At 38.6% G+C, this 24,859-nt stretch overlaps 1 protein-coding gene across 9 annotated transcripts in view; it reads right to left on the reverse strand.

The window, feature by feature from the left end:
* SIK3 (SIK family kinase 3) overlaps positions 1 to 24,859 on the reverse strand; it is a 280,765-nt gene that overhangs the window by 26,690 nt on the left and 229,216 nt on the right. For 7 of the 9 annotated variants that reach the window (XM_053672227.1, XM_053672214.1, XM_053672230.1 and 4 more), the window contains exons 7-14: positions 9,963 to 10,081; positions 9,302 to 9,412; positions 8,606 to 8,749; positions 8,090 to 8,167; positions 7,852 to 7,961; positions 6,344 to 6,497; positions 5,927 to 6,082; positions 2,840 to 2,910 (exon numbers count right to left, since the gene is read on the reverse strand). In XM_053672227.1, the coding sequence (XP_053528202.1) occupies positions 2,840 to 2,910; positions 5,927 to 6,082; positions 6,344 to 6,497; positions 7,852 to 7,961; positions 8,090 to 8,167; positions 8,606 to 8,749; positions 9,302 to 9,412; positions 9,963 to 10,081 (943 nt within the window). The remainder of the gene's footprint in view (positions 1 to 2,839; positions 2,911 to 5,926; positions 6,083 to 6,343; positions 6,498 to 7,851; positions 7,962 to 8,089; positions 8,168 to 8,605; positions 8,750 to 9,301; positions 9,413 to 9,962; positions 10,082 to 24,859) is intronic. The other 2 variants (XM_053672225.1, XM_053672217.1) reach the window with 1 other exon arrangement.

Genomic DNA, 24,859 nt, shown 5'->3' on the forward strand with positions numbered 1-24,859 from the left:
GAGTCCCAGTTTCCTTTCCATTACTACTGGTTTCCTGTGCATTTCCATTCATTTCAATTAGTTTAGCCTTCATGCCAGAAGGGGAAGAGGAACAGCCATGAGTGGAAAACTTATGTGAACAAATAATAAAGGAAAATTTCCTCAATCTGGCAAAGGAAATAGATGTCCAGGAAATCCAGGAAGCTCAGAGAGTACCAAAGAAGGTGAACACAAGAGGGAACACACCAAGGCACATCATAATTACATTAGCCAAGATTAAAATGAAGGAGAGAATCCTAGAAGCAGCAAGAGATAAGGGGACAGTCACCTACAAAGGAGTTCCCATCAGACTGTCAGCTGATTTCTCAAAAGAGACCCTACAGGCAAGAAGGGGCTGGAAAGAAGTATTCCAAGTCATGAAATCCAAAGACCTATATCCAAGATTGATCTGTCCAACAAAGCTTTCATTTAGAATGGAAGGACAGATAAAGTGCTTCTCAGATAAGATCAAATTCAAGTTCATCATCACCAAGCCCTTATTATAAGAAATGTTAAAGAGACTTACCTAAGAAAAAGAAGATAAAAAAGATGAACAGTGAAAGGACAGCAAACTCACAGTTATTAAGAACCACACCTAAAGCAAAAGCAAACTAAGAGGACAGCTAAATCAGGAGCAGAACCACAGAAATGGAGATCACATGGAGGGTTAGCAACAGGGGAGTGGGAGATGAAGAGGGGAGGAGGTACAGATAATAAGTAGCGTAGATGGTAGGTAGAAAATAGGGGAGGGCAAGAATACTATGGGAAATATAGAATCTAAAGAACTTGTGACATATGGACATAAACTAAAGGGGGAATGGTGGGGGAGGGGTGTGCAGGATGGAGGGGAATGAAGGGGGAAATAGAACAACTGTAATGACATAATCAATAAAATATATTTTTAAAAAGTTTTTCATAATAAAAAAGTTTAAAAAGAGAAAAAAATGTAAGTTGGAGAGAATGAGCCCCTAAGGACTATTTCTAGAGATGAGCCAAGGGAGATATTAAGAAGGGTTCCACATACATTTCTGGATCCCACTGGTCCCCAGGTTTTGAGAATGACCTCCCTACACATCTCAGAAAACAGATCCTTCCATTCAGGGACAGTAAATTCCAAAACCACCCCTTCCCTCATGCCCCTGACTATAACTCGATCATCAGAGAAGACAAACTGATACTGTTCTTTGGCAACCAACATTGTCTAGAGAATGAAGAAATGAAACCACATGAAATGTTTACAATTGTTTTAAGGGGGTAAAAAGGCAAGGCAAGAAAACAGAAGTTTCAGAAGTTGAAAAGTTGACAAGCTGATGCTTTTAATCTGAAGATCTTTCAAATCTGTTGTGTGGTCCATACCAGTGGGAAGACAATGAACCCCCTACATCTGGTTGATTCTTTTCTCTACCACTGCTTGCTGTTTTGGGGTATGCATGAAACAAGCGCTATTCCTTTTCAATGCCTCAAAACTAATGGGCACTATTTTACTCTTTGAATGTTGGTCTAAAGAAGAAGATGAGGCTCAAGGAAGTAAAGTCCAAGGCAAAGAAGATAAAATGAAATATTGCTGTGTATTAAAGTAGGGAGGCAGTTAAGTTTCCTAATTTATCTTGAGGACACCAGCAGGACCCATTTGCAACTTCATATACCCAGTTTGTTATCAGCAAACTACAGAAACGATAGCATCAAAAGAAAAAGTTACCATGATTTTTCTTCTATTGGCTAAGCTATAGAAGGAGCCAACACTCCCTGTTCTCCACTACTCTTTTCACATGGGACCAGTGTCTTTTTTAACAGCAGCTTTCATACAGAGCTACTGGGGTAGGAAGAGAGTACTAGCTAGGAACCATTAGGTTCTTAAAAAGTGGTCTTGCTTCATTCGTAACTACTTTGCCCCTTTAAGCTAAAAAAGTTACCAGACTATAGAGTTTAATTAATGGTATATAAAATATTAAACTTGAAAAAGAGTAAGCCATTAGCAGTTTAATATCCATTTGATAAAGACACCCAAAGTTTTCCCAAGAGCCCATGAAAACCATTTTATTTTAATTCCCCTCAAGGGAAAAACATATAATCTTGAAGAATACCTGTATTTTTGGGAAAATACATGCTGGCTTCTGGTCAAACCCCCCCTCACAGAAAATAAGAACGGTAACTCCTTCAAAGGGGCATGCATGGAGCTGAGGAGCGTGGCTGATGGAACTGAGGTGAAATGAATAGTACAGCATGCTTGATGGTCACTGCTGTTTTCTGTGAATCAGGCATCACTCAACAAGGCTCTGTGAACCATGGACATCTGCATCTGCCCTTGGCCCAAATCCAATATTCTTTTTCAGTGTCTTTTTGTTGGTACAAGGAGATGGAAGAAGCACACAGCAAACAGTACAAAAGGTATTCATTCTCCTGGAAAGGAAGTCCATGCCAGAGGTCCATGGCCAGACTAGCTAGGATCTCTGTCATATCCCAAATTTCCAATTTCTTTTCAGTAAGCAGTTCTTGGTAGGGAGGAGAGGGCTTTGTGCCTTGGGAGTACTATTAGAGTTGCAATATGAGGGCATGGAGGCAAGGAAGAGAGGAGGGAAAAAGTTCTTATGGTTAATACTATCATATAGGGGACTTCCAATGGTGCTTACAGAAATGAAATTTTCTGGGTAGTCTTCTATTATTTCCATGAGGGAGGTACATGCCATCTGGCCTGAGCATAAAGACCACACAAATGTTGTAGTTGTACTGTAATGCCTCCTTGGGCAGACGTGACTGTTCACTGGTTGCAGAAGGAGCCTGCCCAAGGACGTTCTGTGAGCACTGCCACATGCCACATTACCTCTGCACAGCTTCCTGATCAGGCTCCCCATCTGAGCTCTCCTCGTCCACAGGGGTAACTGCTGGCACTGCCTGAAAGGAGACAGAAAGAAAAAGCTCAAAGTGGTGCTTCTTCTGGAAACTCAACTTGGGGCAAGTCTCTCTGTTAATTTTCTTATTTATAAAACTTTTCTTAGGACCTCCGAACTATTCAGAACTTTCATATGTCTTTCTATTTTTCCATTTTTATCTTGATCAGGTGATTTTAATTTTGATTTCTTCCTCTGATTCATCTTCATTCATTCATCTATCAACAAAAAGCTGAATACCTACTCTGTTCCGAGATAAAATGTGAGTTAACAGATGTAGTTCTTGCCCTTGCTTTATAGTCTAGTGCAGGAGAGGGAGAAGTAAACAGATAATTTCAAAACAGCATAACCAAGTACTCTATGGGCCATATGGGAATCAAGGAAGGCATCTTGGAGGAGGTAACACATAACCTGAGACCTGAAAGATGAGTAGGAGCTAGCTAAGCAAAGAAGAAAAGGTGCCATAAGCCTCTGGGGTTTCTAGGATGAGAGAAAAAGGCCTGCAATTATGTGAGGACCTGAAAAAACAGAAGCTGCTTGTTTACTTGGACTGAGAAGTGACCTTTTATTGCGTATTAATGCTATTTCCAGAGTTCAAATGTCTTTAACTCCAGAAAGGCAGGATAGTTTTTTAAAAGCACATAACACACAATTGTGCAATTGCAATTCAATGCTTTAAAACTGCTGTTGCCCACCAAAATATGTAAATGAAATGAGAACAATAACAATATATGCTTTAATGTGACTCTTCCCACTGCTTATGCCCTGGAATGGTATGTATTCTTGATAGTTACCAACAGCCTTGTGGTTCACATAATCACCATGTTTCAGGCACCAGAGCAAAAACCATCCTTCACTGATTTTGAAAGAGCATTTTTTAAATGGATAACAATTATAAATCAAAATATTTTTTGGACTAATCTATTGTTTCAATGTTTCTAGGATTTCCAGATCTCTCATTATAATTCTGATTACAGAATGGCAAAAATAGGATTAGGCAGAAAGTATGTCTATAAATGACACAGAAGAACACTGTGGCCAGTTATAAATGACCTTTCATCTCACATTAAAAACTTTATTTTGAGGAAGGGGCAGTGGTAAGCTAGAGTGATTTCTTCAAAATCAAACAAACAAAAAGATTTTATTTATTTATTTTTAGAGAGAGGAGAAGGGAAGGAGAAAGAGAAGGAGAAACATCAATGTGTGGTTGCCACTTGGGAGCCCCCTACTGGAGACCTGGCCTGCAACCCAGGCATGTGCCCTGACTTGGAATTGAATTGGAGACCTTTTGGCTTGCAGGCTGTCACTCAATCCACTGAGCCACACCAACGAGCGCCCACTGAATGATTTCAAGCAGGGACATGGTGTTACAAGATTTGTACTTTAGAAATCTAGCTTACTTTAGTACTGGAAAGTATTGGTGGCAGGACAGTTAGGAGGTCACTGTATTGATGTAGGCAAAGGATGACAATGGCTTAAGGTAGGGCAGTGAAGATTGTTTTATAGATATTGGATAAATAATGTGATATGGGGAATAAGGGAGAGGGAAGACTTAAAGACAAAGTCAGCTTGTGTAACCAGGAGAGTGACAGTGATATTCACTGTCACTCTGGAAGTGAAACAGGTTTCAAAGAGCCAAGACAAGTTCATTTTCGGACGACTGACTAAATCTGTAGGGTATATATATATATATATATATATATATATCTGTATTTCTATCCCAGAAGAGCATGCTGTGCTGCAGAATCACCTGGTAACTTAAATTATGAGCGTGTACAAGGTTACTCAAAGTATGTAAAAAGAGATGGAAATAGGGCATAAGATAAAAATTATGGATTTCACCAACTTCAAGAACAAGCAGAAAGGGAACCTGAAAAGAACAAAAGAAAATATTTCAAAGAGAAAATGGTCAACAGTGACTCATAAAGTTGGGAAGTCCAAAATGACAAAGATTAAAAATGTCCACTGGACTTATCATTATCAAACAAAAGCTTGTTACTGACCTTGCCATAAACATTCACAGTAGGCAGAGTATCACTGAACCTCTCATAAAAGGGTTCCCGATCCTCTGTAACCTGCTCTGATCTGGCTGTTCCATGAATGCTTCTGCCACCTACTTACTTGTCCATGGTAAGTATTCACTCTGGCACTTAATCGCACATGGTTTTTTGCTATTATTCCAATACTTCACATATGTTGATCTTGTCTTTTCACATCACAAACTCAGTAAGGCCAAGAACTACAAATACAATTCTCTTTCCTTCGCCTGACAGTACTGTCACAGAAGGGATGGCCCATGGACCTGAGATAATCCACCAACTGTTGTGTTACTAATCCATGATAAGGTTAAGTGTGGAAATAAAGAATAAGATTTTAATAATCTTAAAAAATAGAAAGTAAGATTTTAAAGAGCTATGGATACAATTACTACCCAATCTTAAGGTACTATGAGATCGAGTGAACAAATGAATAAATGAGTGACTTTACCTATGACAGAATAACCAGAAACAAACGGAACCCAGGGGCAGAGGTTTGAATGTAACCATCACATAAAAAAGAGAGACACCAAATGACCAGGTTAACACTTGTGAAAGTTAATCAAGTATTCCAGGTTGTACCAAAAATGCAAGGTATTGTTAATCAAAGGAGAAAGGGTTGGTAAGGTAACTTTGGAAACCAATCTAAAAAGTAATTTATTACAGAGAAAACTGTTAGATTCCACTGCCCTCTGGCAGGGTGGCAGAGGTACTTAATGAAGGTACAAGTGGCCCACTCTGGATGAAGCTCTCCTGAAGCAGGCTTCAGTGTAGAAATTATTTGGTTAAGAAAAGAAGTTAGCTAAAAATAGACATAGGAAAATTCTGCTAGCCTGAGGAAAATGGGGATACACTGAGCACCTTAAGTTTAGAGAAGGAAATTCAGACATTTAGGTGGAAGACTCTGGTCTCCCAACCCTGGGCCCACAGCTTCATTATCCAAAGCATCTGAGAGAGTAAGGTGGGCTCTGTGCGGCTACTCACTGGTGTCATGGTGACGAGTGGGGAGGGTCCCCGGGGGCGCTTCAGTAGCTGCTGGGCATGGAGCTGGATGTTGGCTCCTCCGTCTGATGCCCTCCGGCCAAGGGGGCCCATTCCATTTAGCAGCTGTAGTGGGGGCGGCTGCAACAGGGACTGCTCCTGTTGAGAGTGCAGTGGGAAGGACAAACTGGTGAGGTAGGGGGGTAGGAGGAGAGAAAACAGCAGGACTCTGACCTACTGAAATAAAGGGATCTTTTGATTGTGATAGAGACTAATCTTCCCTCTTATCCAAGATGTGCTGCAAGAGAAATTTGTCCTTCTCTACAAGAAAACCCTTAAATCCTGGGGAAGGTCTCTGAATCTCTCAAAGGAAGTTTAAATGTGTTTCTTCTGGGGCAAGCCCTCTCCCATTTCAGGTACCTTGTACTCAAGCTGCCCAGTTGGTTGCAAATTTTGCATGGGCAACAGGTTGTGCATGAAGCTCATGTTAGGGGCCACCTGTAGGAAAGGAGCCTGTGGGTTGACTCCCGGAAAGCCAGGGAGGAGCTTCTGCAGATCATCCATAACTTCCGTGCTGATAAGAAACAGGACGAGAGAGGTTTCGTTAATATTCTTACTCAAAAGTGCTATATCCCAAAACTGTCCCCAAAACTGATGAAACTGGTAAGTGCAGTACATTTTATTTTATTTTTGTTTTATTTTTTACTTTTCTCCTAAATTTCCCAAAGCAAGTAGAAGCTCAATGTGTGGCATTTGGCTCTCTGCCACTTGGCTATTTGGAACTGGGAAATGCTGTTCTTTATTGACCATTCATGCAAAACCGACAGCTCTGAGCCAAGAGGAAATACTGGCATCAGTCCTGTTCAGGTCTGCAGAGTCTGGGGGAGAACAGCAAGTTTCTGGAGGACACAGGCCACCCACTAAAGCAATGGCTGCCTGAGGCAGCAACTGATTCGCCATGCAAAGAATGCAATTACTCCTGTCAGTGCTGATGGGACAGATAAGCAGTGGATGTGCAGGGCTGTCCTACTACAATGGTAGGATTTACAGCACCCTTTAAAATAAGGGATCTTTCCACTAGTAGACCCACACTGCTGACATAGTCTTTGGAGCCAAAATGTTTCCCTATTGCCTGTTTGAACATAGGCCAAGAATGAGAAACATAAAGCAAGCAAATCAGCAGGCCTGCAGATGGTTTTTGTAAATCACTCAGAGAAAAGAGGTATTTATAAGAAAACTAGCTTTGCCCCATTTGAACTCCCAAGAGAATTCTTGACACAACTTCTTCTCTCAATAAAGGAAATATTCAGAAAAGAGGTAAGGATATTTTTAATGCTGAGAGTCTTCAAATGCAAAATAAAAAAGGAGAGAGCCGGCCTTCAGGTCATTTCCCCAGTGTGGGGGCATCAGGAATATACTAAAGGACTATTCTGGGAAAATACTTTGGGAAACCAGTATTTATTCAGTGTGTTTTGCAATTCTTGTTCTCTTAATTTAATTTGTAAATCACATTGTATCATTTATCCTTATTTCCTAGACGAGTCTTGCTTTAGAACATGTAGCCAACATCTCTGGAAATAGCCCAAGTCAGGTGAATTTTAAGGGGCGCCCCCACGTGACTTAAGATGAGACGACCTTGATCTTTGTGGGCAGAGACTATAACACTACTCACCAAAGGGTTGTGATTGATTGGTATGATTTTGGCTATAGGTCCATCATCCATTAGGAACAGCTCTGTAATTTTTTAATAAATCTGTTCTGATCTAACCAGGGACTCTGAACTAGGTTAAAAAACCTGTCTTGGCCACTGAATTATACCTCATCTGGGAGACACAATGAAGTAGGGAAAATGCACCTAGGTAGGAACTCATAATCAGATAGAAATTCTTTGCACTGGTGTTAATTAGGGCTGCTGGTCAGATACTCACCGTGGATCAGCCACACCCACTGTGTGCCTCCTCATCGACAAATAGCGAACCAATGCTTCAGGAGAAGGCTCTTCGCCTTCATCACTGTCCAAGTTCACTGTCCCATCCGGCTGAGATGGAGGAAAACACAATTAAATTGGAAACGAGAAGTAATCAGAAATAAGAAGTAAGGAAAGGAAGCAAGGATATGGTAAAGAAAGTGATTTCAGCTGATAGCTATTCAGAGGTTGCTACTTGCCTCCACAATTTGATTCTCTGGGTTGATCAGCTGCACCTGTGGAACACTTATGTTCATGGTGGTACCAGCCTGTTCTGTCTGGAAAGCAGTATACACAGACACACACATTACTTAAACACTAGAGGGACATGATGGTCCTTCAAAGTATTCTTGACTGCTAAAGTCTATGTTTCTACCTTTGAGTCTTTGGTTCCTCTGCTCTTAGAAACTACATTAAAAAGGCAATTTTTAGAGATGATAGTCTTTTTCAATGATTGTTGTTTCTTAAAAAAAGCAAAACAAAAAAACCCACCAAAAACCAAAACCCAATTGAGTACTCAAATACCCTTTTGTCTTCTCTAAGAAAGATTCAGATCTTTGCTTGATCTCTGACAAAAGAAGAGATGATAAGTGGATGGGACAGAGCTAAGAAAGAATAAGAAACTCTCAAGAGTTAGTGAGCAATGGCTATCTGCCCTCTGCCCCCTGGCCCCAATGTTGATTGTCCTGAATCTGGTCATTGGAGTTACTGCCCACCTGGATATTGACTGGTGCTTGAAACGCCATGGCTCGAGGCATGCTAGGAGGTGCTCCGACACGCAGGGTTTTATGTCTCTTATGTCGATCACACAGTAGACTGTAGATAGCACTATAGTGATCATAGGCATCTGATCTTAATGACTACCAACAGAAAAATGGAAAAGAGTACAAAAACCCTGGTGAAATAGCATGTCCATGACCAAACCTTTCCAACAGTAACAGTAGAAGACCAAAGCACCTTCTTTCCAAGGCCCAGAAAGGGGTAAGAAGAACAGGAGGAAAACAAAAAGACCCAAGTTCCTGATGGTTGGCAGATGGGGGTGGGGGGTGGAGGGATGGGTGAAAAAAAGTGAAGAGATTAAGAAGTACAAACTGTCAGTTACAGAATAGTCACAGGGATGTAAAATAAAGCATAGAGAATACAGTCAATAATAACTATGTATGGTGTCAGATGGGTACTAGACTTACTGGAGTGATCACTTTTTAAGTTATATAAATGCCTAATCTCTATGTTGTATACCTGAAGCTAATACAGTGTTGCATATCAAATTTTTCAATTTTTTAATTTAAAAATTAAAAAATTCTTTAAATAAAAAAAAACCCCAAGATCCCAGAAAGGAGAAAAAATGAGAGAAGGCTGAACGAAGGGAGTATAACTACATTTCACTTTGTTCTCCATTCTTCTAGAGATACCTGTAGTGTCCGCTCTTTGTCCAGTCCCATGTCTTCCATGGCCAAGAGGACATCCTCATTCAAAGAATCTGTCTGTCTTTCTTCCTTTAGCTGTTGGCATTCTGCTATTAGCTGTGACATTAAAAAAAAAAAAGGTAAGCTATCAAATCCCTACTTAGCCATATTAAGAAGACATATCACATATGTATATCATCACATATTTATTCCCTGTCCCCTAGCTTGGGATATTTTTGGCCTCAGACAAAGTCTAAGCAACAAAGCCCTGGGTACTCAGCTATGAATAGACAAGATTCTAATTTTTCTGAGCAACTTTGGGGTACCAAGGATAGCCATAATGGTTTAAATAAAGGTATGCTATAGGAACCATTGAATAAGCATACTAAGTAAGAGGAAGGAGACGTCCCCACGATGGATAAGCTGCAGAATTGTGGGCTGTACTGTCTCAAAAGCCAAAAGAGACTGATTTAGGGGTTAAGGGGTAGGAAACTGGTATCACTATGTAACAACTCTGCTGGTTTTCAATTCCTACTTTGCTCCTTGCTTAAGTAATACACACGAGTTTGTTCCCAGTGCTACCTTTTCATGTCCTGGTCTGATTATAATTTCATGCCAAAGAGATTGCAGTCGTTCTGAGAAGAGTTCCTTAAAGCTCCCTGCTCACCCTGTCAAAGTTGGGATCGGTGTCCCCCAGCTTCATCCACTTGTGCTTGCAGATCTGCTCCATGGAGAGGCGCTTACTTGGGTCCAACACCAGCATGTGACGGATCAAGTGCTCACATTCTGCAACAGACAAAGAGCCCACCCTTCACCTTGGGGAGGGAGAAACCAGTGGTGCCTCTAGTGAGGCAAGGTGAACAGGGAGATTTTCCTTGCTTCTCATCTGTCTCTTCTGCTCCTTGATCCTTACCTATGTCATCACTTACTCCAGAAGGGACTGGGCAAAGGCAGAAGAGGTGGAGAAAAGAGAAATTCAAATGTGGTTGTCTCGTGAATACCTTTACTAATGGTCTAATTAGAAAAAGTTTGGGGATAATCCATTATAAACAAATTCATTTACTTATATTACACATGGTCCAATTTAACACAATTGATGAAGAGTTGAATGTCCTTGGAAGAGATTCAGTATCTTACAAGGACCTCAAAATAGTGAGTTCTTTCCTGCTCAATGTATTATTATGTGTACACTAATGCTTTTAGCTTAGGTGACCAAAAGCTCTCTTCAAAACTCAGGGATTAAAATTTGTAATGGCTCAAGGTCAGGGAAGATGGGCACAAGCACAAGATGCCTCCCTACCACACACTGAGACTCTTTGAGAGCCTTATTTATAATTTTCTCAATGTTGTTTGAACATTTACAGGTGCATACAACTGGACTCAGAGCTTCAGAGTCAGATCAATAGATATTTCTCTCTAGGAGCTCAGACTACATAATATATTGCTGAAAGGATAACAGATTCAAAATAAGAAGCTTATATTTTGATTTAAAAACCACCCTCTAAGTTTTTTGTAAATTGAAGGTATTGAGGATGATGTGAGAGTAGTGCTTGTGATAAAGGTGGTGGTGATGATGATAATAAAAACAGCATTATTAACATTCTTCTGAGCACTTTATAATTATGATTACCTCATTGAATCCTCACAGCAATCCTAGGAGAAGGGTACTATCATCATTCCCATTTCGAAAATGGTAAAAATTCGGCACAGAGAAGTTAAAAAACTTGTCCAAAGTCACATGGTAAGTCAGATTTCAAATGAGACATTCTGCCTATTTGGTGCTCTTAACCACATGCTACACTGCCTCTGTAATGCACAGAGCTGTGGACAGGACAGAAACTTCTGAACTATTCTTGCAATATCTTCATCCAAGCCACCATCATCTGTCACTTAGACTATTGGCAAAAGTCTCCTAAATTGTTTTCCTGCTTCCACTCTTGCTCCATAGAGAAGCAAAGGGGCTATCTCTAAAACATAAATCTGAGCATATTCCTGCCTTGCCTACAATTCTCCAAACTTCTCATAACCCTCAGAATAAACTTTAAAGTCCTGGGCCTACAGTCTTAAGCCCCTGTCTCTGACCTCATCTCCTGTCACTCTCCGCTTGGCTTGCTGAGCTCCATCTAGCTGCACTAGCATTCTTCCTAGACTATGCACATGCTTAACACACTCCCACCAAAGGCCTTTACACTTACTGTCTGCTTTAGTTGCAATCACTGCTCCTCTGACCTTCACATGGTTGGCTCCTTGTCATTCAGGTAACAGCTAAATGTTACTTCCTAAGAAAGCTCTTCCCTGACTACCTGAAGTAGGCCACTAGTCACTCTCTTTTACATCACACACTAGTTTCTTAACACTAATGATTTTGTGACATTATCTTATTTATTTACTTGTTTATCGTCTAATTCCCCCAACACAATGTAAGGTCTATGTCTTTTCTACTGCTATGTCCAGTACCAAACCTCCAATGCCAAAGACGGTCATTGTACTTATAGAGGCTGAATCAATATCTACCAAATATATGAACAAATAAATATTTATGGAACATTTACTCTAACTAAACAAGATTGGATTTGTGAAAATGCTTTTTAAAATTATAACATTCTGTAAGATATAGCTTTAAAATTTTCTGTTTCTATTTCATTACAGCTGTCCTCAAAACTGGGCAGTAATAACAATAAGTTATTGCTAATTTAAAAAAATTCTTTATATAGAAGGCACCATGATTCCTAACTTTATTTCATTTCATCTTCACAACAACTTTAAACTAGAGACTATTATCAGCACCATTTACAAAATAAGAAATAAGTTAAAATCAACATTGCAAAGTAATTGCAGAGCTGGGACTTGAGAGCTATGCTCATCTATCCTATTATACATCTTCATATGGATATAAATTCTGCTTGATCCATTTTCCCAAAGTGAATTCAACTGCACAATGCCACAATTTCTGCACCATTTGGCAAACACTATTCTATACTGTCATCTTGAAAGAAATACTAAGAGTAATTAAGGCAAATTACTCTTAATTTTTAATTTATCCTGACTTAGGAAATAAAACAAAGTCCTAATATTAAAATGATTTTTAGAAGGCATTAATTTGGTCTTGCTTTACGACTAAAAGTATATTCAAATGCAGCATAGATCCTAAAGCCTGAGGTTGCTACATCCTTTAAAAACAGAGGAAATGCTATCTAAACATCAAGCTTCCATTAAAATTATGTTTTCAGAGTAGTAAGAATAGACTCCACAATCGTAGCATCTGAATAAGTTTTAAGTATCACTGACACACACCTTTATGGTCTGCAATTACTTGAGAAAAAAAAAGTTCTCAATTTAGAAAATTACTAAAGCTAAAAGACCTCTGTGTAGGTAGCAGGCCTGGGCCTGATTCCAAAGATGTGGAATTGTCATTAGGGCCTCTAGATGGCACTCTTCTGTTTTCTTTCAGTTTCCATACATCCTTAGTGTAGAAAAGCCCTATTAGTCCTGATTCAAATAAGCAAGGTCAAATGACATTCAGTCACAGGCCTGATTTAAAAGAGATTTTTAACAACAATTTCCTTAAATACAAAGTAAATCAATACAATACTATCACAATATGTTATGATTAGAAAACATATCTAGTTCAATTTCAGGATCTTGAAACTTCTATCTAGTCATTTGTAACCATTTTTTAGTATCAGATGCCTTGAAAAATCTCCAGAAAAATGCAAACAAGAATATACACACAAATTTGCATGCAACTGTAGGCTGTTTAGGAGCACACAAAGCATGCTATGGAGACCCTAGGTGTTTTATGGATCCCAGGTTAAGAACTCCCGGAGCAGTGTCAATACCTGAAGACTGCAGCTTTCACCCTGTGTGCCCTCTGTAATTTCTAGCAGGCAAAGGAACAGAAATCTTCACATGTTGCACAGATGGTAAAATATGACAAAATACAGAAAGCCAGAGTACAATCAACTCTTACTTCCTGTCATAAATAGCTCATGAAATTAAATTCAAACTGGATTTGAACGCACCAATATACATAAAATGAAAGAGGGTGAAAACAAAGGGAATAAAATGCTCTCAAATCTAAGAGAATCAACCACAGAACAGTCAATTCAAATGAGTGGAAAGAAACTGGGGCTTCAGATCAACTGTTCTAGATACCAAGAAGTACTCTATTTTAATGTCAATCATGGCTCTATCACTTGTTCCCGGCCCAAAGGCAGTCTTTAATGATGAATGAAACTGAAGCACTTTGGGCGATGCTGGAATTTGCTGCTCTGCCCTTCAGGGGCAGCTTCCATTTGCTTTGTGCAAGACGTCAAGAGGTCTCTGTTCTGGGTAGGGTACATCACTGTGGGCCTGTGAAACTTGATCCAACAACAGCACATTAGCTAGAGGATACACACAGCTCAGGCTCTGCCCTGTGCTTCTGACAAGACATCTGAATGACTGTGGTGAGAGATGCTGTGTGGGCAGGGTCCTAAAATGGGAATTGAGATTGCCAGTGTAATTCCATCCCAGAAGGCCAGGTCTTTAGCATCTTTTTTTCATTTTGGATTTGATACTAAACAACTTTCTCTAAGAAGCTGATAGTATTTGGACTCGGGGGTAAAAAATAAAAGCCGTGGAAGGGGGATTAAAAATCAACTTCAAATTCACCAAAGACAGAGGTCTGTCTCTAGTTTCCAGGCTAGAAAAAGAAATAGATTAACTTAACAATTTCTTGACGAAAACTTTAAAAATATGGTCCTTGAAGAAAAGTTAAAGGCAATGAGGCTGATTTTTTTGGGAAGAGAGGTGTATGGCAGGAAGGAGCATACTGGTTACTCAAGTATCTGAAAGAGTTTTATAAAGACTAAGTGGATTCATACTGTGCTGCTGCTTCGGGGGCGTGCAGCATTTGGAATAATTAGGAAGTAACAAGTTCAATTTAGGAAAAATCTTTCTAATTATTAGAGTTGATCCAAATTACTAGGCCAGGGTCCTAAGGAATGAGTAGGGCCTCGTAAGGAAGGAGAGGAGGTAGTCAACTGAGCAGGGCCACACCTGGAGCACAGCTAATTTTATCCATTTTATAGACTAGTGTTCTGAACAAGATTTCATGTAAAAAGTTGAGTCCAGGAATAAATGGACAGAATGAACTCCTTGGTCCCCTCCAACTCTAAACCATGTGAAAAAGGAATGACTTATCCTATGAAATAGTGCACTTATTATCATTAGGAATATCTAATCAGAGGCTGACATTTGTCACTAGAAGGGCTTCTAGCAGTAGGTGTGAGGAAAACTGGGAGTCCTTAAAGCAGGGAGACTGTTGTTTCACTGTGTTGCAGATCCCCAGTGCCTTCTATAACACCTGATATATAACAGGCCCTCAATAATGCCAGGTGAAAGAAGTACTGGACTGGATGACTGCTACAATTCCTTCAAATAACTTTAATAATCAAATTCTATGAATCCACAACTTAATAAGCATTCTCCATGCTTCACGTTAGAAAAACCAGACAATTATCATTTTATAGAAGATTGAGATGTAGATTTGTTTTAGGACAAAAGCCTGGATCAGATGATTTCTAAGGCTCCCCATTGTAGCTTCAGAATTCTTTGTCTCACACAGAATACTTCCTGGCTAATCTTTTCTCAGGCTATACAGAATAATCTGTAAACCAGGTTGCCAGTTGAGGAGACATCTGCATGTTGGCATAGCCATAGCATCAAGGTTATGATATAACAAACCAAAACAACTCTTGGCAGGAAATTCTCCATATATCCTGTGGATTTAACTATATCTTTAGCATGTTAAGAGAGTAAGAGTGAAAAACACATAGAAAAGAATAAAAAGCAACAGGGAAGGAGGGAATGAAAAATTAAAAGAACAATTCTTCAAAAATATTGTTTAATAATAATTACTAATATTTATTGAGCACTGATGCTAGACAGAGTGAACTTAAACTCTTTAAGTTCAGTAAAACATTTAACTTTTATACCAACTCCTATACTTTATTAAACCAATTCTGTAGAAACAGAAATTAAAAAATCAGAGAAGTGAAGAAACTTGACCAGATAATAAGAGGCAAAGCCAGGATACAAATTCTGGCCAGTCTTACTCCAACACCAGAGTTCTTAACCCACACAGGAGCTAAAACAAATAATTACTGATGTTGTGAGTAGTAGTTAGCATATCTTAATGGACACAAATCGATTTCACTCATCTTCTGACAGGTGAAATGCTAGGTAATCTGCACAGGTTTCATCATGACAGAGTCACCTAGTAGCCAATTTCATAAAAATGGGCGAGGTAAATTCATGGTCATAAGACTGTGAACTAGCTGGATTAAAATGAACCGAGAAGGCAGGAATAAGATGGTGAGGATTAAATGCACCACAGAATAGAGAACATAGTTTTATACTGTTTGTTGCATGGTGATCAAGATTGTGATGGAAGGTTAGAAACAACAGGCTTCCCCAATCAAGGAATCACAGACAAGGAGAAGAGGTAAGTGAAAATTTAGGGAACCGGAGCATGAGAATCTTAAGGCTGATCCTATAACGACAGGAATGCCAACTATTCTTTAAACCCTTCATGTGATGCCAAAGTATAGGATGTGGCAAAGCAGTCATTTTCAGCAATATGGACAGAGGAGTAGCCTGAAAGAAACTGAGTCATAGATTTTTTCTGACCACAGAAAACTGCTAGGGAAACAGAAGACATCTGTGTGCCAGAAGACAAGGGAAGAATGCAAGGAAGAAGCAATTACCCAGGAAATTCCTGTTTCTTACAGGTGCTTGGAAGAAGGGTATGATCTGGTTTCTCACGTACTAATTCTAGTAAGTACTAGGTGTTCAAGGGTAATTCCAAAACACTTGGCCCAAGAGTTGTTTATTTTCAATAATTTAAAGAAATTTTTTAATTCTCCAGAGCAATTCAAATTTCAAAGAGGGCTCTATTTTTTCCTCAATTCTCAAAATCCAAAAGGGAAACAAATTCGTCATTAAATCTCTAAAACATGTTTTCCTGGAAAATGAATACTTAAAAAAAAAAAGTTAAATGGCACTAAAGTCTTAAGTGTCTCATAACAAGGATACTACCCAAATCTGTTATCCATTCACTTTGTCCAGCTCAAGTACCAGTTTTGGGGTGAACTGATGCTAGTCTAGCAGACAAATAGAATGAGAGTGATACATGGTTTGCAATGACAGTCTCTGGAAGAGGCAACATAGCTTTTGTAAGAGTCTGTGCCCTTACTTTATGTGTTCTAAATTTACAAATGTTTGTGATCCAGAATTCCTCTTTAATAATTATCCTGCTTTTAATAAATAAGAGAAACCATGCATAAAGCATGCTGTTTTTCTTAATGAAAAGAAAATGTCATAATGTTCTTATTCTGTTATAAACATGGCTAAAACAGTATGACTGTCTTGCTATGCCATGATCCCTATAGAAATAATTAAAAAGTAAATCATTAAGAAACAGTAAGTGTTTCTGCCAAGATAACTTCTTTTGGTAAGAAGCTGGCCAGAGTTAGAATCCTTTCTCTGCTTGTAGACTGAGCCCTTGAAATGTCATTTTTTAATATTCCCAAGGAAATCCTGTCATTGTCAGCTGTCAGCTGAGGTCAAACTTATTTTACATAGTGACTATTTTAAAATCTAAACAATGTAGAAAAATGGTCTTGAAATAATATATTTCTATGTATAAATAACATACACTGAATGTGCTATCCTATAAATGAGTTTGGAGACTGCATAAACATTAAAAACAATATACAAAGTACAGTTTTTGTTATTGTTGCAATGAAATTTTGTTATATTGGATGCTGTTAGAAGGATAGTCCTATAGAAATTGGAGGATTTTTACTCAATAAATTAAATTTTGATATAATACTGTCACAATAGAACTATATAAGCATTTCTAACTTGCAAGAGACTTTATTTGCAGTAATAGTCAATACCGCAGCTTTACCCAACTAAAAGAAAATACGTATTCTTGGAGTTAATTTTAATTAAACTTAATCTATACTAATGTTGCTTATAATAAGATATGACTCAGAAAATAAACACTGAGTTCAGTTCCTCTAATACAACGGCACTGAGGAATAAAATGCCTTATTTTGAAACTATTTGCTTTTAGTACTTTTGGGAAAAGAAAAATGGGAGTCCTAGGAATGAAGTATTCAGTGAAATTCCTAGAAGGATAATCTGCCAGCAAGAGTCAGACAAGAAAGTGGAGAGCTCTTAATTTAAATACAAATCCCAACACCACTGTTTTCTGCAAATTATTATCAGAATGTTCTGGAATAAAAATAAAGTTCCTTATAGCTACATCCTGTGAGACATTTTGTCTGACTGAACCCAGAGGCCTGATGGCCGGCCTGGCACATTTTAGCAGGTAAAGATGGAGCTGATAAGAAAAGCTTCTATTATGAATCAATAAATAGACTGAGAGGCTTTCTCTTTGGTTTTAACAGTTTATTAACCTGAGACAGACTGAAAAGAAAACAAATGTTTGACTCATGTATTTCCCTTTATTAGAAACCAACACCTATTTCCTGAACTTTTCTTATTTTCAATAGTTTTTCTAGGTAGCTGTGATGCTGCCAAAATCAAGATTCAGAATTAGGAGATGCTGGCTTACAGGTTAGTGATGCCAACATTACCCTCTAGCCTGAGCTATACTCTTATACCAGAGGCTGACTAATTTACAGTTTTATTTTTAAAAATAAAAGTCTTTTGCTTATAATATCATGTCATTATTCAGGTATATTTTTAAATCAATATCAATCATTATGAAACAAAATTCTGGCTCTGTTTTTTACTTGATACCAACTCTTTTTTCAATAAACAATCCAGCTATAAATGGGCAAAATGTCTATTCCAGGATTCTCTTGATAACCTGGAGTAACTTGGCAGATGTGGATTTATTTAAAATTAAATTGTAATAAATGATAGTTTCTGAAAGCAGACTATTGGGATTCAAATCTCTCCTCTGCCACTTAATAGCTGTGTGATTTTGCATGTTATTTAACCTTACCATGCCTCAAGGTTACTAACCTTGCCTCAATTATCTTGTGTATCATGTGACAATAGTAGACTACTTCACAGGGTTGTTTTGGATATTAAGTAAGTTAATGCCAACAGTCTCTGGTATGTGGAAAGTGTTCAATGAATGTGAACTATTATCCAAATCTTTTCAAGTCCTTTCACTTAGAGCTTCTTCCTTCTCTCTATGTAATTAGAAGACAGTTTTCTTGAAAGGGATAATAATAAACAGGTCAGTACCAGTATTTACCCACTGGTTTTCTATAGGTAAAATCATGGAGATGGTAAGGAATGCTGGCCTAACTCTGAACCACACAGATCTGGCCTTTTTGCTGACATCATTTGTGGTTTTTTCAATTCCCTAACTTGAAAGCCCTACACAAATTTTCTCTCTTGTAGCATAGTAGGTCTCAAAAAGGTATGAAAGAAATGCTTTGAGGACTCTGAGCTCCTTATGATAGAGACTGATGGGTGAGCTACTTATTTTAACCTTCTATTCCATTTCCACTAAACAAAATACTTTTAGCCAAGCAAGATTCTACAAGGTTCTTGATGAGTAAGCCAATCAGAGCAGAGTTGTTTGAGTCTAAGTAGAAGCTTTTTGGCAAGAGCTGCACAGTACAATTTCCATCAGAACCATTATGTTAAGTCTAGGCCTTCCATTCCCACTAATAAAATGCTTATGCAGTATTACAATTAATTAAGTCACAATAAAGTCTAATCAATAAGGACTTAAATATATTGTCCCACAAGAGATCTCTATGCACTTGCTGTCATTGCAATTTTTTCACTGTAAATTAATGTTCCTTCAGTTAAATTAATGACTGATCTTACTACATTCTTTAGCAGTTAGTATGCATGGTAAGACAAATTAGGCTTTAAGAAGTAGGTCTCTGATGATTTTTAAATATATATTTATTAATAGTAAACTTCTGGTCAAGATGGCCATGTAGGTAAATGTGGTACTCACCTCCTCCCACAAACACATCAAAATTACAACTAAATTATAGAACCACTATCATTCAGAACCAGCTGAAATCTAGCTGAACAGAAGTCCTACAAATAAGGATATAAAGAAGTAGTTACATGGAGATGCGTAGGTTGGTCCCATACCCACGTGTGGCAGATAAAAATTGGGAGGGATATCTGGCTGCAGAGGTCCCAAATGAAGAGTGAGGTGTCACAGCCCCACACCAGGCCCCCTGGCCCAGGGTTCACATACCCGGAAGAGAAGTCCCAATAACTTGGGGCTATAAAAACCAGCAGGGATAAAAAACTGGAGGGCTTCCAGAAACTCAGGCATTTCCTATTAAAGGGCCTGCACACAGACTTAATGGACTTACTTCCCTCTGAGTTCCAGCACTGGGGCAGCAACTCAAAAGGTGACAGAGACATAGAAACTAAATTGTGTGGCATCAGGGAGAAGACTAGGGGAAGAGTTTTCTCCCAGACTAAAGTGCTGGTAGGGACCACTTGTTCCTTTGATGAGCCCTCCCTGCAGAGTCCACAGGCTGGTGCCACATCTGAGTTTTCATTAACCTGGCTCACACTGTTCCCCTGCCCTGGTGATTCCTTAAGGCTTCCACCCCATCCAACTGCAGCCCTACCCATCATTTCTGTGGCTTTTCCATATAAATGGCTTGTGTTGGCTCATGCTTCAGACTTTCCTAAAATAGCTAAAACAAGCAGAATCCAGCCTCAGCATGCCTTGTATCTCTTGCTAAGTGACCTAAAACCCAGCACTAGCAGCAAAAGCCTTAGTTCACAGCTTGGCCTCACTGGGGCACCTTCAAGCCCAGCACAAGTAGCAGCCACCTGTAGACTGCTGTGTAGCTCATGCTGGTGACCACAGGCAGAGTACAGGTGGTAGCTGACCTTGGCCTGCACCTCCCAGGAGGTCCCAGAGCCAGCACAACCAGTGGACAGCTTCAGACCACATTTAAACATGACCCAACCACCTCCACAAGCAACACACTCAAAGAGTGGACTAAGCAGGCACCAGAGCCCCACCAAAGTAAGTTTTGCTCTCTGGGGTGGGCCCCTGTACAGCTAATGCTCCATGGTGGTTGGAGGTCAGTGGTCACAGCCAGTCACTGCAGCTGATCAGCTTGGGAGGAGGGGAAATCCCTCCCACTGAAGTGCCAAGAGCAACCAAGGCTTAACTACTATAGGAGGGTGTCTAGGCCACGTGAGAGGCACACCTCAAGTGCCAAGCATGGGTGATTGGGGAGACTGTGCTACTAGACCCTATAGAACACCTAAACATTAGGCCACTCTACATGCCTGGAAGATGCAGAAGGCTACCTAATACATAGAAACAAACACAGTGAGACTGCCAAAATGAGGAAACAAAGAAGTATGTCCCAAATGAAAGAACAGAACAAATCTCCAGAAAAAGAACTAAGTAAAATAGTGACAAGCAATCTACTGGATGCAAAGTTCAAAACATTGGTTATTAGGATGATCAATGAATTTAAGGGAAGATAGGAGAACTTAGAACTTCAACAAAGAGATAGGAAACCTAAAAAACCAGTCAGTCAGAAATGCAGAATATATGAACTGAAATGAAGAATACCTTACAGGAAATCAACAGGGGAATAGATAAAACTGAGGATCAAATCAGAGATTTGAAAAGTAAGGAAGAAAAAAATAGAGCAACAAAAAGAAAAAGGAATTAAAAATATGAGAATAGCATAAGGAGCCCTTGGGAAAACATCGAGCATACAACATTTGAATCATGGGAGTGCTGAAAAGGAGAAGAGCAAGAACAAAAAAATGAAAACCTAGTTAAAAAAAAATTGGTAGAAAACTTCCCTAACTTGGTGAAGGAAATAGACACACATGTCCAGGAAGCACAGTCCCAAACAAGATAAACCCAAAGAAGCCCACACCAAGATATCAAATTAAATGCAAACCTTAGGTCTGGCCAGGTTGCTCAGTTGGTTGGAATGCATTGTCCCATATACCAAAAAGGTTGCAGGTTCAATCATTGGTTAGGGCACATTAGGGAGAAAACTGATCAATGTTTCTCTCTCACATAGATGTTTCTATCTCCCTTCCTCCTTTCTTAACAACAACAACAAAAAATCAACAAACATATCTTCCAATAAGGATTAAAAAATAGGCAAAAGGTTAAAGACAAGAGGAAATTTTAAAAGCAGCAAGAAAAACACAATTAGTTAACTACAGGAGAACTCCTGTAGACTGTCAGCTGATTTTTCAAAACAAACTTTGCAGGCCAGAAGGGAGTGGCAAGAAAAATTCAAAGTGATGAAAAGCAAGGACCTACATCTAACATTACCCTACCCAGAAAAGCTATCATATCTTATATGCAGTCATTCTTCAGTCTGATGATCACAAAAACCAACATTCATGAGTTTTTGGTTAAATTACTAATTACCTTGTTAAAATCAGTTACCTTATATTTTCTAGTCCAAGGTTGAAAGTATAGATACTTTAAAATTTGCACATTTGAATTCATTTGCTGGCTGGAATGGTCAAATCTCTTTACCTCTAGTTTGAATATACCCTTTCAGTTGTAATTAAAATGTAAACATCTGATAATTTCTGGACATTTTCAGAGACTGGATGATGGTGGTGTTGGTGAAAATAAGAAAAGAATTACAGTAAAATCCTGTCTGGTGACCCAGAGGTCACCATGACTAGGGGCACAAATCACTGTGGGAAACAGTTTTTGTGATAAAAAGACAGACTTTCAATACTTCTGTTACTATCAGAAATATGATAAAAGTTAAGACTGTCTGACTGAAATATGAAACAACTCATGTCTTTATTAGTAACATCATAAAATAATTATATTAATGTGCTGTTAGGAAACAGTATGTTGATTTTTAATGTTTGGATATGTGGCTGTTACCAGTTTTCCTTTTTTGTATGTTTATTGATTTCAGAGAGAGGAGGGGGGGGAGAGAGAGAGAGAGAGACAAATCGGTTGGTTGCCTCCCATACACACACCAGCTGGGAACCGGACCCACAACCAAGGCATGTACCCTGACTGGGAATTAAGCCCACAACCTTTTGGTGTAGAAGATGATGCTCCAATCAACTAAGCCACATTGGCCAGGGCTGTTACTGATTTTTTATATGTGAAAACATAACTACCTCTTCTGTTGGAAAGAACATTTAAAAGGAAATAAATTTAAAAAAAGAAAGAAGGACAAAGAGTTTCCCAGAAAAGAAAAAGCTAAAAGAAAAAAAAAGTTCACTGCCACCTAACTAGTATTATGTAAAAAGTTAAATGGTCTTCTTTAAGAAGGGGGAAAAAAAGACCAAAAGATGAAAATATGAACAACAAAATGGCAATAAATACATATCTATCAATAATTGAATCTAAAAAAAGAAACAAACACGTGGAACATAAACCAACTCCTAGATACAGAGAGCATTCTGACAGTGGCCAGATGGAAGGGCGGTTGGGGGGATGGGTAAAAAAGGTAAAGGGATTAAGAAGTACAAATTGGATGTAACAGAACAGTCATGATTATGTAAAGTACAGCATAGAGAATATAGTCAATAGTATTCTAATAACTATGTATGGTGTCAGATGGGTGCCAAGATGTATCAGGAAAATCACTTAGTAAGTTATGTAATGTCTGCCTAATTACTGAGGTGTACACCTGAAACTAGTATGATAATGTATGTCAAGTATAATTGAAAAATTTTAAAAAGATTAAAATATATTAGTAGTGAATGAGTCTGGGCGCTCAAAAAATTTAAGTTGTTGGCTTCCCTTAGTGGGAGGGGGAGGCAGAGAAAGGATCTGCTAACACATGTGGCCAGGCCAAGGCTCATCTTTTGCAACAGCTGAAAAAAAAAGCAAGTTTCAACCTTTAATCCCTCAGTAATTTAGGCTCACAGTTTTTACCTAACTGTTCTGTGGAATGCTTTGATAAATTTTATCCAAAAATACTGGGCTAGAACAAATTTATTTTACTTGAGGCATGGTTGACTTTCTATGTCTCAAGCAAAGTAAGTTTAGAGTAAATAAAAAACAAAGTTTATGGTAGATCTAGTTTTTCAAATCTAGTTCTTAAAACTAGAAGTCACTTGGCCTGGTCATTTATACAACTACCTACGTAACAAATGTACATAAAACCAATTAATAATTTAGATAATCAGTGAGTTACCTAACAAAATAATAAAACAACATAAGAGTCTGATGTAAAAGTCTATAGGTGATTGATGACAACTCAGTGGTCATGAAAAATTATTTACTGAGCATTTATACCATACCAGGCGCTATTAGGTTTTATGAAAGATGATGATCTGTGAAACACAGTTCTGATATAAAGGAGTAACATTCTAGGAGAGGAAGGAGGAAGACATATACATAATTATAAAACTAGGTGGTATAAAGTCAATTCAGCCTTGAATAAATCTTCTTGTAAATTTAAACTACTGTCATTCCAACTTGAAATGATGTCTTTAGTTTATGTTGGGATGCCCATGAAGGGAAGTTTATCAAACAAACAAGAACCAGGTACAGAAATATCCACTAAGTGAGAGGATACTTCATTCCACATATTCCTAGCAATAAAGAGACACTCAGAATTCTTGAACTAACTATATCTATTTGTATTGCATGGCCTCCTACACAGCTGTAGATACTGGAATTCAGCTTGGCTAGAAGAAGACAAGACTATAAGGCCTTTCCCACTCTGCCTCCCAAATGCTAATCTAGAAAACTATACCAGCTCTGCTGGAGTTTCTAGATCCTTTTGGCAGAAAATGGATAAACTCAGCTCAAGTCTACGACAATGGCCTGAGAAAGGGAAGGATCTTGTTCTTCAGGACTTTCTTCAACCACATTACCTTCTATAGTACAGTGATTGATAGCAGACTTAACAGGCTGGAAAGGAGCTGGCCCCGGCCTCCACACAAAGAATCGAATATAGGTCTAGGGAGGTACAACTGTGCCAAGAAACTAGAGGTGCATGCAGAAAAAGGATTCTAAGGACAGACTCTAAGTTTCCTTTACATAAACCTGAAACGTTATATACTTGAAAGACGTCTAAGCTAAAAAAGACTAGGTCATCTAAACTAAAACAGACAATGAATTGGCCTTACGAATTTATTTTCTCCTATGCCTTATCCTTTTGACAGCATTTTTTGATGGGCCTTTGGGATTCAGGTCTACAATGTTAGGCAAGGCCCAGTGTATGTACACACCTGAGGGCAGGAGAGATCATACTGGCAACACAGCAGTCATCTGCTTGTTTACTAAACTGGGTGTTTCTCTTTTTCTGTACTTAATGTTACAATTTTTTTTTATTCTTACTTAGGAAATTATTTGCCTGGGATTTAAAAATGACCAAATTTAGGATAATTATGTTGGTGTTCTGAGCTTTTAAACTTTCATGTTAACTTATATCATGTTACAAATATTAGTTTTTTCCAAGTATTTAAATGCCACAGAGTTTATTTCTAAGCACTAACAGAAAATGTGTTTGACAGCATGACTAGCTATTTTACCAGCATCTGCTACCTGAAGTCAGCTCCAGTAAGGCTTGAATA

Source organism: Artibeus jamaicensis, unplaced genomic scaffold, assembly GCF_021234435.1.
Source record: "Artibeus jamaicensis isolate MK-2021 breed Jamaican fruit bat unplaced genomic scaffold, CSHL_Jam_final contig_196, whole genome shotgun sequence".
NCBI classification, from domain to species: domain Eukaryota; kingdom Metazoa; phylum Chordata; class Mammalia; order Chiroptera; family Phyllostomidae; genus Artibeus; species Artibeus jamaicensis.